This window comes from Trichoplusia ni, chromosome 5, assembly GCF_003590095.1.
Source record: "Trichoplusia ni isolate ovarian cell line Hi5 chromosome 5, tn1, whole genome shotgun sequence".
Lineage (NCBI taxonomy): Eukaryota > Metazoa > Arthropoda > Insecta > Lepidoptera > Noctuidae > Trichoplusia > Trichoplusia ni.
In genome coordinates this window covers 6,591,634-6,606,524 of record NC_039482.1, presented here as the reverse complement: position 1 = coordinate 6,606,524, position 14,891 = coordinate 6,591,634, and the positions used below count along the sequence as shown (strand labels likewise).

Here is a 14,891-nt window from a genome sequence, read left to right as displayed (position 1 = left end):
GTGGACCAACATTGTGCTTTTGAGATTTTGCCATCCAAGTTTTCTGAATAGTTTAGTTTAGACGCATTACACATTGTCGAGGGGGACGCATTACACAATCGTAAGTCCTATATTAAAACATGGTGATAGGTGTCCTGGTACCTCTAAGTGATAGGTAATAGAGCTAATTTTGATGATGCAATAGACCACCGTGGTTGTTGCCGGCACAATACCTAATTACAATGCAGTTTTAGATATTCGTGCTAAAAAGGCGTCTACTCAATTTTGTATACCACTTATTTACAGAGTTCTAATTCTGCAGAATGTTTAAGAGTCAATTGGTTTAAAAATAACCGTTATTAACATATTATGGTTAGGCACTTTATGAAATCTACACATATTTAAGAAAGTTAAATTAAAAAAAAACAACGAATATGATTATTATATTTAGATATTAAGAATAGATTCAGTAGCTTTCCTTATCGTATTTTGGGGGCTTTGTGTTTTCTTTTCAATTTTACCCATTTACTCTAAAAAACGTTTTGTTCAGATTATAAAGTTAGCTGGTAAGCTTGAAATTATATTTAAAAACAAATCGTCCTACTCCTCCATGTAGGACGATCTTAAAGTGTAGATATAAAACGACAATTTTCGACGACAAAGATTACTCAAGAATAATATATAACCACAGCCTAATTAATTAATTAACTGTGTGGATATAAGGACTGTCAGTCATAATTAGACTTATCTAGACTGACATCACTCTTCTGAAAAATACTATTGTTTCATGCCGCTGACATCTGCCCGACATTTGATCCTTTCGCTTGTCATTGTTTTATCCACAACTCTAGCTTCAATTAAAATGACCAGTCATACGTTTTGTGAATGATTGAATTAGTTGTCAGTTAGATTATTAGATAGTTGCGCACTAAGTGATTAATCATACAGTTTCATGGTTCTTTCAGCCAATTTAAGGAGACATGTATGTATTTGATAGCAACTTAACATAACCTAAATCATTCGGAAAATAAGTTTCCAATTTTGGTCCTTCCACCAACCTCGGTGTATCCATTACTTCTGGATCTAAAATGGAACTGTTTTATAATTTTATTAGAGAGCGAACAAACTAGTAATTAATAATCAAAAAGAAGTCCTATAAAATTGATTTTTTTTATTGAAAAGTCGTAAAGTCGTGGGAGTCGTACGTGGAGTTTGAAAACGAAATGCATAACCCTGCGTCTCCTGTTAGGTCGATAAACGAAGAAAAGATTTTTTCATCAATTCTTTATCAATATATTGCTCACTATACATATTATGTGGGTCCATAAAGGATATACAATCGCACTGTCAAGGATATAGTCTTTAAATAGGCCTTCCTAGAACATATCTAGTGAATATCAGCTCGGAATGCGATAGATTTCATTTGTTAATAGGCCTTAATGAACGCTAAAGATAAACACGCGCCACACTCCCACTTTAATTATAACTACACAGTAACAAATCATTACGATTGTAATATTTTATTTCCTACATTGTAAATGACATGAAATGATTTAAATAAAACAGTTGATAGTGAACAGCTGTTGGTGATGAAGATTTTAAAATTGTTCTGTCGTAACTTGCTTACATCAACATTTAATTAATGGTCTTAATTTTGATTTGGTTTTATTAATTTTCAAAATTAAATTGACTGTTTTCTTTTGAGTAAATAAATGAGTAAAGATGTGATAGTAAATAATAATTCAGTTATTGTTGCATTAAACCAAAACTACAAAGAAGTTGATTTACAATATTCTTCTATATAGGAAAAAAACTTTTATCATTACCTACTAATTTTATTGTAATTAATAATTTGTAAATTCTATTATCACTTTGATTGAATGATTCGCGGCTCGTTTCCGTGTAGATCAAACACTTGAGGAAACAAGAAGGGGTAGGATGCGTGATCAAAAAGTGTAATAGAATCACTTAAAAAATACTATTTTATTTTTTCATAATATAATATTTTATTATGTAAGGAGTGTAAGGACATTCGTCAAGACGTGAGCGGTCGACAAAGAGAAAACATTACATACATTTTACAACAAGCAACATCGATGCATGATCAATGTTCGTTTTACGCAGGACCTTGTTAGCACCTGCAGAGCAGTTCATGTTCAAGAAGCAGTTAATTTAAGGATATATTAAATACCATTTAGAAGGCATATTTCAGCTTTACTGTGTAACTGAAGTAAATATTATTCTATTGAAATTTATTTCAAAGCACACCAGGATTCCGCGTAACCGGTCTTCATCATGCAACTTGTCAAAACGGAACGTCAAAGTTGTCTTCTGTCGTCAACGTGAACAAGTGCTGTATTTCATCATTATTTTAATTATTAGCCTCGATTATTTTCAAAATAAGATATAAAACACAACCAAGGTAATAAAAAGAGCAAGCTAAATGCATTAACTACCTTAAATTCGAGTTGGTTAGAAAGTGTTAGGTTATGAATAAAAAAACTGTTTCAGATGCCTCTTTCGTGTCGGTTTTATCAAGAAAAGTATCCTGAGGTGGAAGATGTGGTGATGGTGAACGTCAGGTCCATCGCGGAGATGGGCGCGTACGTCCACCTGCTAGAATACAATAATATTGAGGGCATGATCTTGCTCTCCGAGTTGTCCAGACGTCGTATCAGATCCATCAACAAATTGATCAGAGTGGGCAAGACTGAGCCCGTGGTCGTCATCAGAGTGGACAAAGAGAAAGGTAATAGTGCTAAATAGTCTTCTTTATGTATTGAGATAGTAGAACTTCTGTCTTCACCAGACATTGAAACTTTTACAAGTTACTCAAAGAAAATAATAATACAATGGGCATTATTGCCATTTTATTACAATTATTATGCCTGGAATGGTCTCTCTGAAGATCAGGAGACAGTTTTTCATACATGAAATATTGTTAAAACTAGAAGTCTGGGTTTTTTCCTATGTAGACTCCAACAATAGACAACATAAAAGCAAAGAATTTAAAACAAAGTACACCTCCAGTATCTACAACTTAGCTCATTATAAATTGTTATTATAATATCACCCAAAATATTACAGGTTACATAGACTTGTCAAAACGTCGTGTATCAGCCGAGGACATAGATAAGTGTACAGAGAGGTACGCCAAGGCTAAAGCGGTGAACTCCATCCTGCGTCACGTGGCAGAGCTTCTGCACTACGAGAGCTCGGAACAGTTGGAGGAGCTTTACAAAAGGACAGCATGGCTCTTTGAAGAGAAATATAAGAAGAAGGCCTCTGCTTATGATTTCTTCAAACAAGCAGCTGTGTGAGTATTATTTAATTAATATGGCAACATTTTTGTGGTCCTAAAAATATTCAGGCAATGGACATATCTGAAAGTCACAGTGCAAGACTTAATTTTTTGTTATGACTTCTGTTAGACCAGTATTTAATATGTTGGAAATCAATCATCATAATAGAATCAGATAACAAATCTCAGATGTTCCAATATGTTGAATACATTGTTGTGTTGATTAAGTTGTCTATGTTACACAATGCTAAAAACAAACTGATAAAAAATCATTTAAAACGAAAACAACAACAATACTAATATCGCCAGAAACAACTTTAAAGTTTTAGGCCTGCAGAATAGCGCACTATGCAGCACTGCCAAGTAATTAAAAAAAAAAACAAATCCAATAGACTACTTACTTACATCAATAAACATTACGATAGCTTCAATATCTTTCTATTTTCAGAGACCCATCAGTGTTAAATGAGTGTGGTCTTGACGAGAACACTAAAGAAGTCCTTCTAGCCAACATCAAGAGGAAGCTGACGTCACAAGCAGTCAAGATTAGGGCTGACATTGAATGTGCATGCTACGGTTATGAGGGCATTGACGCCGTCCGTGCTGCATTGAAGGCAGGGCTCGCACTCTCCACTGTGGACTTGCCTATCAAGATCAATCTCATTGCTCCACCCTTGTATGGTAAGCATTACCTATTTAAATAAGTAAACTATTAAAATATTTAAGTAAATTCAGTTCTACTGATCTAATACTAGGAAATAAAACATTTAGGGTATTGTAGTTCAAGAAGGAACAGTGACCTTGGTTATTATTTTTTAACTATAGTATTTTAGACTTTTATCTCTATTGCAATAGTTTTTTTTACGGCAATCTGCTAATTGCAATTGCAGAATTCCTGTATCTAAAACAACACAAAATAGATGTTAGGGTTTGCTAATACTTACAATAGATACTATTTACATGTATATTATTGCAATAGTTTCTTATATTTTTCAATTTCAGTAATGACGACGTCAACTCCCGAGAAGGCTGACGGTCTCAAGGCGTTGCAGGATGCCATAGACAAAATCAAGGAGACCATAGACACCGCCGGCGGTGTGTTCAACGTGCAAATGGCGGTATGTTGAAAAGACATTTATATGTAAACTATATACATTTTTAAATGTTCACACTTAATAAATGATGCAATGGTTTACTCACCCGTATTTATCGTAATTGCCCGACTTGTTCGACCCGCAACCCGCTGCGTCATCTCATGATTCAGGTCACCGGTAGTGTCCGACGAAACAAATCGGGCAAACCTGTATGACCTGTATGAATAAATACCTATATGACTAGAGATACTAAACTGTACAATGTAATTACAGCCTAAGGTGGTGACAGCGTCTGACGAAGCTGAGCTGGCGAGACAGATGGAGCGTGCGGAGGCCGAGAACGCGGAGGTCGCTGGAGACTCCGCCGAGGAAGACGAGGACCAAGGTATGAGTGGATGAGGAATCATATGTATTGCTTAGAGTCCAGATACTTCAGGTAGACATATAGGCAAGTTAAGAAAGTTGCCGTATGTACTGCGCTATGCACTGTTGCATCCCTTAGTGCATGCTTCGACCCTGTCAGATGAGGGTTGAAGAGGGTAAATCTCTTATCATAATTTCAGACAGTAACAGCAAGGTATCATTTTAACACAGTCAATAACCAAGACGTATATTTTTAATGTAGCTTCAATAGGAGACTGACCGACAGACTGACACTAGTTTTTAATATTGTTCATATATAAATTGTTTTGACGTTCAAAAGTGCCATATACTGGTCTAATTGAAATAAAGAATTTGACTTTGACTTTAATAAGAGATGAATTGATGACTGTTATTGACTTTTGCCGGCTCCCACGGTAGAGTGTTTGATCCATTTGTCGCGGGAGGTTTCACAAACATTGAAGGCACAGGCACAAATAAATCCAGGCCCAAAAATTCGTTTGTTCGTTTTTATTGAACTTTGATTTTATATGAGAGATATTTTGATTCGCTATATTGGTAGTTTGCGGCAGCCTACGCTATTGGATACGTTTGCTGCCGCAACCCTATTCATTCGTTTGTGAGATAGGCGTAGTGTACCTAATTAACAGCCTTACTTACTTCCTATTGTATACCTTGTTGGTTTTTAATTAGATCTTCTTTCATTAGGTATGGGCGATGTGCGCATGGATGATGAACCACAGCAGAACGGCGCGTCAGACGAGGAAGAAGGCTAGACCCCGCATTATATATTATTATATACAACCGATTGTTGGTAACAACACCTTAATACCTAATATACAGAAATTTTATACATAAACGTGTTTCATTTTAAGAGTGAGCATTTATACCTTCAGTAGGGGACCATTTATTTGGACAATACATTATTATTCGTCTATAGAAAGTTCCATATTTTTGGGATATTGATATTGTAAGAGCACCATTTGGTTAAATTAATGTGAAGCTTTACATCTGCTTTACACATACAATCACTTTGAAGATGCATTATTGCATCCAAGTGATAAATATTGATAAATTATTTACTTTTAAACATGCATATAGTAATGATCAAAAATTAAATGAATTGTCGTTGAATTACATAGATACATTGCAAAGCAATAAATTAAATTGCTGTTCAAGTTTGAGATTGACGCTTCGATGCGCTTCAACTTTATGCTGATAAAAATGACCAAATGGGATCTAAACTCCGAAATCCATCGTGACCAAACTTTGAATGCGTGCAATACGAAAAATACAAGTTCATATACTCACTAAATAAAATACAGTATAAAACTCAACAAACTATAATAACCAATATAATTATCTGATGACAACATTGTACGCGTCCACTACTGCCTTCTCGATCTCCTTGTGAACCTGGTTGACCTCGGCCTGAGTGAGGGTCCGCTCCAAATGCCTGTACACTATGCTGTAACATAAACTGTGCTTCTTGGACTTGGGGTGAACGAACTTATCTTTCAGTTTTACCTGTAAAGGAAAAAAACATTATTTGTTTCTACAGAGAAAAAATCTAAATCAACAGTTTTCATTTGGAGTAAGCCGTTTTCAAGGCAATTTCAAAACGTTACAATGATGACACTATAATAGTTGCGCGGTTCCAAAGCTTTATTCTTATGGAGAAGAACGAGCAAGAAAAGAGCTGTGAGGCTCATGGCCACATAACTCCTTCAAACTTTTGTTAACTCCTTTGAAACTCCATAACACTTTTAGCCTATAGAGAATTCCCATTCTTATGAAAATAAGACATTTTCAACTTAGTAACTATGATAGCTTGTTCTTAACTAACTTACCGCTGCGTCAGTTCAAAAAGGACTACGTTGAGTCAGAAACTAGTCAGGCTATAATGATAAATAAACATTAGCAAAACATTTTCAAACAGTTACGAATAAGCCTCACGATATTTATTACGATTATTAAATATCGTATCGTAAAACATTGCGAGAAGTAGCTTTTCTAAATTAAAACTTAAGAATAAAATCTGTAATAATAAACAAACCTGTTCTATAATATCACCACCAACATCCCGAACTAAGTCATAGAAGTCATTGCTCATAAAAGTGTCTATAGTCAAGTGGCTTGGTAGCCAAAATGACATATCATTTGTACACTGCGGGTACGAAGACACCGGCTTGTAAGTTATGTCCTCATTCAAATCCACATTCTCAAACTGTGTTACAAATCCTGAATCTGTACTCCACATTAGCCTGATATCCGGTATCTTGTATAAGGCCATGGCAAGTCGCTCCAATCCCAAACCGAAAGCATACGCAATAGTGTTTCTACTCGGTCCTGCGTTCACAAGTATTTCGTTTCTTACTATACCACAGCCTAGAACTTCAAGCCAGTTATTTTCGTAGTATATTTCAAGTTCCCAAGAAGGGTGAGTGAATGGGAAATATGCATCAACCCATCTGCACTTTATATCATCTCCAAATAAAACCTTTGTGAGCCCAATCAGATGGCTTTTCAATTGTCCCTCCATTAGTTTCGCAGCTTCTAAAGTATGGCAGCTCTGTTTCATCGGATCATCTATGGAGTTTACGTAGGCATGTGCATTTTCTTGGTCATATGATGGCTCAAATATTTCTAGGTCTGGCTTTCCAATGAACAGTTCTTCTTTTCGTTGCGATCTTACAGCATCTACCTGGAAAGATTATTTGATTACTGTTAACATGCTGCAAAGCAAGTTAGTAAATTTGGCTAAAAAATATGTATGTTAGTAACTATTCTGATTTATAAATACATAGTTTATTTGTATTTATGTTTACTAAGTTATACTGATATTGGTGCAGCCAATTTTGGGATGTTATGAGAAAATATACTCGGTTTAATTCATAGTCAACTTACTTGATGAAATACTGGAAAATGTGTAGAATCTATTTCATCCCTCCTATACACATCTCCGATCATCAAAAAATTGTCTAGGCCAGACCTTAGCAGCTCACTCTGGTGTGCGGTCATATGGGCCCTGAGCAGAGTCCCTCTATTTATGTAGTAACAGTCAGACTTGGCCCTACTTGGGTGATCGGTCGGAATCAACAAATCATCAAAGTTCTGCTTTGTGGTAACTATAGGTGACAAGTTATCATACACGCTAAATGCAGGGTGACCTCTCTTAGTGAACGAAGAGTAAAAATAATTCACTATTCTTTGCCTGACAATGGATAAAGGGTTATTCTTCTGTAAATGTAGATTTCGACCTAAATATGATATCATTTTAGGAGTCACGTTCGTGTAATCATCGCATATAAAGTTCTGGCCTTTTATTTGAATACTAGAGACCGATTTTGGTGCTGTGCTAAAATTATATTTCGATAAAATCGTCGTCAAGATGCGATTTTGTCTTGTAAATAGTTTCATGATTGACGATGTTTCTTCAAATAAATATTTGTATCACAGCTCAAGGAAGCTACGTAAAGTTTATTACTGTGTATTCGCAATAGACTTATAATACTTTTATTGGTACATTTCTACCAAAACACACCGCTGAAAACCCAATAACATGAGACACTAATTTGACAGTGTCAGACAGCAGACTGACAGATCTAAGATAGGTACGTTCAATAGGTAGCATCTCTGACTTAATTTAATTTGATATGCCATTCTCCATTTAATTTGATAAGAGTTGGTATAACTATCATTTGTTATGGAAAAGTGTACTTAATAATTATTCCACTATTTAAAATGTACAATTAATGTAACTGTGCCCACGCATCAAACTTACAAAATACGTTTTCAGTCTCTCATCTGTGATCTGTCATCTGAAAAATCAACAAACGTTAACCAGATGTCATATCACTTTACATAACCTTGCAGCTACATTATCCAAAGGATTCGTTTGATAATATTAGTGAAATTGAATTAAATACTTGTTCAAACAATTAGAAATATAACTGTATAACTATAATCTATCAGTTTATAAAATGATTCGTAATAGATTGTTACATTTGGCTCAATTGAGTGCTATTGGTCTAACCGGGTACTATGTTGGTCAAAATAAGGATAGGCTTTGCGATATTTTGTCGGATGACTCCGTAGTTATTGATGGAAAACGAATTAAAAGCATGCCTGGCCTACCGGTCTTCGGAACAGTGTCAGCGGCAACTCCTTACATGGAAATGGGCGGCAAAGATAGGGTAAGGGAAATACTCAAATATTCAGAGGCATGACCTAACTATTTATTGATTTAAAATATTCTAATTTCTTAGCTTATTAAACTGCTATTTGCTTTCATTTGATTTGACGGGCCTGTTGGTCTAGTGGTTAGTGATCCTGACTGCTATACCGGAGGTCGTGGGTTCGATTCCCGCCCAGGACAAATGTTGTGTGATGAGCATGATCATTCGTTCTGGTGTCTGGGTGTAATTTATCTATAATATGTATGTATTTAGAAATATATAAGTAAGTTTATCAGTTGTCTGGTTACCATAACACAAGCTCTGCTTAGCTTGGGATCAGATAACCGTATGTGAGTTGTCCTTGGATATATTATTATTATTATATTATTATTTAAATTTCAAAACTAAATAAATTATATAAAATTATTGACCATAACATATGATAAAACTGTCTTCTTGTACTACATATTATCTGATATTAAAATATGTATTAAATAATTAGAGAATTGTTGTAATTAATTTAACAAGTTAAATTATTACCATAACAAAGCAATCAATCAATTATTGAAAATGAAACAAACAAATATTATTTTTATTTTTCCAGGTATCACAAATAATGAAATATGGTTTCCCTAGTTTGGATAATGTGAGGTCATATGATGACTTTGTTCTGTCCTACGACAGACGTAACAGGGTACCTAACTGGGTGTTTGAGCATATCACCAAAGATCACATAGCTAAGAATGATCAGGTGGACCGCAGTAAATGTGACTTTAAACCGGATGAGAGCATCCATCCCTTCTTTAGGTAAGAAATTTCAATAAAAAATTACAAAAAAAATTAGACATAAGGCTCTTTTTTTTTAATTGTATTCCCATAGGTACATAGTACTTACTACTTTTCTGGAAATGTATCAGTGAGCCAGAATTTACTAGGCATTTTGAAACATTCACCTTAAATAACTGATAACTTACCTTCATACATGATTAAGTGTCTTAATACTATAAAATTAGTATATAGTTACTGTTTGTTGCCGTGGCTGATGATTCATCAGTGTTTGATAGTCATGTTTGATGTTGTGTAAGTTATGTCAGAAGCCTATTCACTAATATTAATGCAAAATTAATTGTCTGTTGTTGTCTGCACACTACACTCACGAAGTTTCGAGTTCTTGAAGTTTATCGCTTGATTTAGGGTCTATAAAAATTATAACCAAACAAATTTTTTTACGAACTGATAAACATGTTTATATACGTCAGTAATATTTCTGTTCTCTACAAATCTGATGTTTCCCTGAACGTTTTTGCTATACACAAATAGAAGCGCAGACGCACGTCCGGTCCTTTCCGCGTCCGTTGCAAAACTGACAGATTAGCATCGAGAGATCTACAACTACCCTCTCTACTTTTCGACATTTACTAAATGGATTCAAATACAACTTTTATGTTGCTCAACTTTCATTGCAACAACATGCATTGCGACTGGCGAGGCCCCGGGCGGAAGGTCTTAACAAAATGATCTGCCTACTTGCTACTTCAAAAAATCGAAAAAATCGACGAGCTTTTTTGCTTTTTTATAGGTAGTCTTACTTGTGAATTTGAATTTTTACGATTACGATTGTTAAATAAACTTCAAAAATTTTAGGGGCGCGAGGCTCCGGTCGATTGCCCTGTTCGCCACCCCCTAAGGGCGCCACTGTTCCTACTTAAAGATACAACGGTTTATATCATGCGTATTTATCGGGACCTACTAGGGCTACTAGTTTCGGTCTCAGTTCGCGACCAAACCCAGTTAATACGCGTGAGAATACGATTGTGTCATTTAAGTATGTTAATTTATTTATAAACTAGCTGTTGCCCGTGACTTCGTGTGCGTGGTTGGAAGATATAAATTATGATTTATACCTACCCTGTTTTTCCCACATTTTCCATTGTATCTTGGCTCCTATTAGTTGCAGCGTGATGGTATATAGCCTAAAACCTTTCTCGATAAATGGTCTATTCAACACAAAAATATTTTTTCAATTTGAACCAGTTATTCCTGAGATTAGCGCGTTCAAACAAACAAACAAGCAAACTCTTCAGCTTTAAATATTAGTATAGATAGGTACTTAAAAAATCTTGGAGAGCCATATCTATCTATATCTTATTAAGTCTTTTAAGAAAGTGTCTCTATTACCTATAACATTCTTCGAACTTTCTACAACTAGTCCCTACTAAGGAGAGCCCTTTTTTGACAACTAAATAACTATTGAATTAAATATATGTTAGGTTTTCATGTAATCTCTTCTTCCAGATCGCAGAACTCTGACTACAAAGGTTCTGGGTTCGACCGCGGGCACATGGCGGCAGCTGGTAACCACAGGCTGGCACAGAAGCATGTGGAACAGACATTCTTCCTCACTAACATGGCGCCACAGGTAACAACCAACCTCATTAGTCATGACTAGCTTTGTCAAGATGGTCAGCAGAAAAAAACAGGTTTTTGCCGCCTTGTAAGAAGAATTAAAGCCGATTTAGATTGTTTGAAAAAGAACATGCAGGTTGCGGTACATTGACGTCAATGTTCAATCATTTTTGTTGCTTTTGCCGTATCATACAGCAATGTATTACATGTACAAAATTTCTCGCATCATCATTTCCATCTACCGTCGCTGATGACGTAGCCCGGCTTAATGCTTTTGTCAAAGTCACACTATCCTCCCACTATTCCACGCTCCCTGATAACTAGTCGAAAATAACTAATGAAACACCACAGTAACCGGAGCCCTGAGCGGCGTTCTTTGATGACAATTGTAACCTAACCTTCTTATTAAGCACTAGATGTTATCTATATTGCTAGTCTAGACTCATATAATTTGTTATTATTAAGTCCTGGGACAATGATAAATGAAGCCCGTCAGATAATTTTAATGCGATGAATGAATCAATTGCTATACTATATTCCGTAGGTCTAAGGAACTTAAAAAAAAACTAGGTTATGGTGTGGTTAGGTGGGTATGTAATTTGGTAATATTTACTGTTGATCTATATTGGTATTTAGTCGCGTTTTATTTTGAACTGAGTTTTAGAAAAAACAAGCACCAATATCGTTTACCTTTTATAAGTAAATAACAAAAGAAGCGTACATGTAATATATTGTAAAAGTATCCGTAATAAATTAGCAATAAAAAGATTAACATCGATGGCTCTGGCTCAATATTTTGTAATTATTGACTAAATGTGACATCATACGATAATCTAATTTTGGCAGTGATATAATAAATTCTTCCAGTATATATTTAAATCTATGTATTACACATTACAGGTTGGAGAAGGCTTCAATAGACACGCGTGGAACACATTGGAGAAACACGTTCGGAAGCTAACTAAAGTGTATAACAACGTTTACTGCTGTACCGGTCCGTTATATCTGCCCAGGTAATATATAATAATAGTAAAATCTCGATGACGTGCAAATAGAAGGTTTATGTCTAGCTGTGGACGAAAATGGGCTGATGATGATGACTGAATGACATACCTTTTTAGATCTTTTTTTAATTTTCACGACACTTCGTGATTTTTTGGTTTGGCGTCACCTGGACCCCGACTCCGCTATTTCGAATGACCGATTAATTAATGGCAATTGGACTAAAGTTGTCACTATTGTTCTAAGCATTTTGCCAATTCAATAATTGAAAATTTATTGTATTGACCGTGAGTGTTTTGCCTGTACTGAATGTCCAATTATTGTTCAGGAAAAATGCTTACGAGAATAACAATAGTCATTTTAATCATATATCCATTCATTAATCGGCCATTGTAGATTGCGCAATCAAGGCCCTGAACTACTTGGTCATCCGTGCACTCAAATACGAATTGACCAATGTCAATCAAAAAGATACTTAAAATCTAATCACTTAAACCCAAATTTGTGTAACAGGCGTGAATCTGACGGCAAATCCTACGTGAGGTATCAAGTAATAGGCGCCAACACAGTAGCTGTCCCTACTCACTTCTATAAGGTGGTGGTTTGCGAGGCTCCTGACGGCACCCTCGACATGGAGGCCTACGTCATGCCGAACCAGAAGATACCGGACGAGACGCCCGTGTCTTCGTTCATGGTGAGAATTATTACTGATGTTTTTTTCATATTATGCTGATGAAACATAACTTGTACAAAAAAAAGCAGAAATAGGATAGTTATGAAGGGCAAAAGACTGAAAAGAATGTCAAAAATGAAAGGAGGCACATGAGTGGGTTATTCGAGGCTGATGATGTTGATGGCACCAAAGATTTTAGATATTGTCTCGCGTAGGTATCACAAACATTCAAGTCACATTCAATCAGACTACCCTTTTTTGTGTTTCTCCATTGTTTGTTAAGTAAAGTTGTTAATTTTTCATCAGTACACTGATATGATTATGATGATACACAATTCAAATTAGCTGCATCCATAATACAACTGGATTTCGCCGACTCACCATGCTTGTATAACATAATACATCTATAATTTTCGTTATTTTTTGTCCAGGTCCCACCTGAAACAGTTGAGAGGGCAGCAGGGCTTCTGTTCTTCGATAAGGTCCACAGAAGTAAATTGAACAGAATAAATGGAAAAAAGGTGTAAAAGCCAGGCCAAATATTTGATAGGAGACTAGTCAATGTAACTATAGCATATGTTTACGTAGACCGAGGATCTTAGGGCCTACTGCCACGTCTTAAAATATAGTAGTAATTGTGGAAGAGAGATGGGAGTATTCGGCGTGTAGTGCGCTGTCTTGCTTCCACAACTGTATAATATTGTTTTCTGAAGCATTGATAGCGTTGTGGTAAGTCTGTAGGACTTGCCAAGTCAAGAGATCCCAATTGAAGGCATCATCTTCTTAAATGTTTTTTTTTTGTTATCATGTCAAATCGTACACACAACACGGCTGCTTGTGTCTTGCGATACTAGCCGTCTTGGCCGAAAATCAATCAGGACATTTTATATTTATTGATTAAATTATTAATACAAGTCAAGACATTATCAATATTACTTTAAGACGTAGCGGTTGGCCCTCCAGCACCTTTATTATCGGTTCATCAAAAACACAATTTAATCAAATTTATCTCCATTCATTATATTATGTATATGAAGTTAATCTCACAAGATTCGATGAATTAGGTTTTTGAAACTGTCGATTTTTGCTAGATGTTATTGTAAATGGAATATAATTATGATGAGTTTGTACATAATTGTCATTTGTAAATAAAATTTTCGTTACAATATATGGGCTTTTTTTATTTCATATGAAGAAGTTATTTTGCTGTTTAATATTTATGGATAAATAACTAAGATAGGTTCCTTACCTAAAAGCGCAACTATCTGTCCGTCTGTCACAAGGCTGAATCTCAATAACTGTGATAGCTAAACAGTTGAAATTTTCACAGATTATATTTTTGTATTGCCCCTATAACAAATACTAAAGATCGTGTTTAAGTAACGATTTGAGACTTGGGGATTTTTTTAATTTGGTTTTCTTTTAGTCTTACGGAACTCTGAGTGTTGCCAGTAGGCGTCTGTATATTTCTACGATACTTACCTACCACGAAACCGAAAGTCGAGTTTGCCAGTGTTCATACATATAATATCTGCCTTAGCTTATGAACCAGAATCCCAAATAAAACTACCATTTATAAATAATAGTACATTTATTACTTGCAACACCAATTTTTTGGTGAACGTAGATGTGATGTTAAATTCTTATTACATACAGGTTTGCGAGTCATGAATATAAAATATCATTAATTCCCGGCAAAAATAATACCACATTTATTAATATGTAATTTTAGGTAACTTATGTTTACAATACTTAAAAGTTTGCGGACCAAGACTATTGAAAGTCATGCTGTTGAGTTTATGAAAGAGAAGTGAAGTTTTAACGTATTATCTAAGTCTCATTTGAAAAATACTTCACAATGAAAAACTATTTTTATC

The 14,891-nt window shown here is 35.2% G+C and overlaps 3 protein-coding genes across 4 annotated transcripts; 2 read left to right on the top strand and 1 right to left on the bottom strand.

Annotated features, from left to right (window-relative positions):
- The first annotated feature begins 2,286 nt into the window (after positions 1–2,286).
- Positions 2,287–5,614, top strand: LOC113494236 (eukaryotic translation initiation factor 2 subunit 1). Its single transcript, XM_026872484.1, has 7 exons — positions 2,287–2,401; positions 2,491–2,728; positions 3,067–3,295; positions 3,729–3,961; positions 4,283–4,398; positions 4,648–4,759; positions 5,464–5,614. The coding sequence occupies exons 2-7, from the start codon at positions 2,491–2,493 to the stop codon at positions 5,529–5,531; spliced, it is 996 nt and encodes a 331-aa protein (XP_026728285.1). The 5' UTR covers positions 2,287–2,401; the 3' UTR covers positions 5,532–5,614.
- Positions 5,615–6,082: 468 nt separating this feature from the next.
- Positions 6,083–10,298, bottom strand: LOC113494235 (probable phenylalanine--tRNA ligase, mitochondrial). 2 transcript variants are annotated; one of them, XM_026872482.1, is made up of 3 exons: positions 9,908–10,298; positions 6,812–7,459; positions 6,083–6,282 (listed from the first exon to the last, which is right to left on the bottom strand). In XM_026872482.1, the coding sequence occupies exons 1-3, from the start codon at positions 9,911–9,913 to the stop codon at positions 6,115–6,117; spliced, it is 822 nt and encodes a 273-aa protein (XP_026728283.1). In that variant the 5' UTR covers positions 9,914–10,298; the 3' UTR covers positions 6,083–6,114. The 2 variants fall into 2 exon arrangements, with proteins under 2 accessions (XP_026728283.1, XP_026728282.1); XM_026872481.1 differs by lacking the exon at positions 9,908–10,298 and adding an exon at positions 7,663–8,348.
- LOC113494237 (endonuclease G, mitochondrial) lies at positions 8,446–14,182 on the top strand. The gene is made up of 6 exons (XM_026872485.1): positions 8,446–8,951; positions 9,538–9,740; positions 11,229–11,352; positions 12,240–12,352; positions 12,855–13,035; positions 13,446–14,182. The coding sequence occupies exons 1-6, from the start codon at positions 8,739–8,741 to the stop codon at positions 13,539–13,541; spliced, it is 930 nt and encodes a 309-aa protein (XP_026728286.1). The 5' UTR covers positions 8,446–8,738; the 3' UTR covers positions 13,542–14,182.
- The last annotated feature ends 709 nt before the right edge of the window (positions 14,183–14,891 follow it).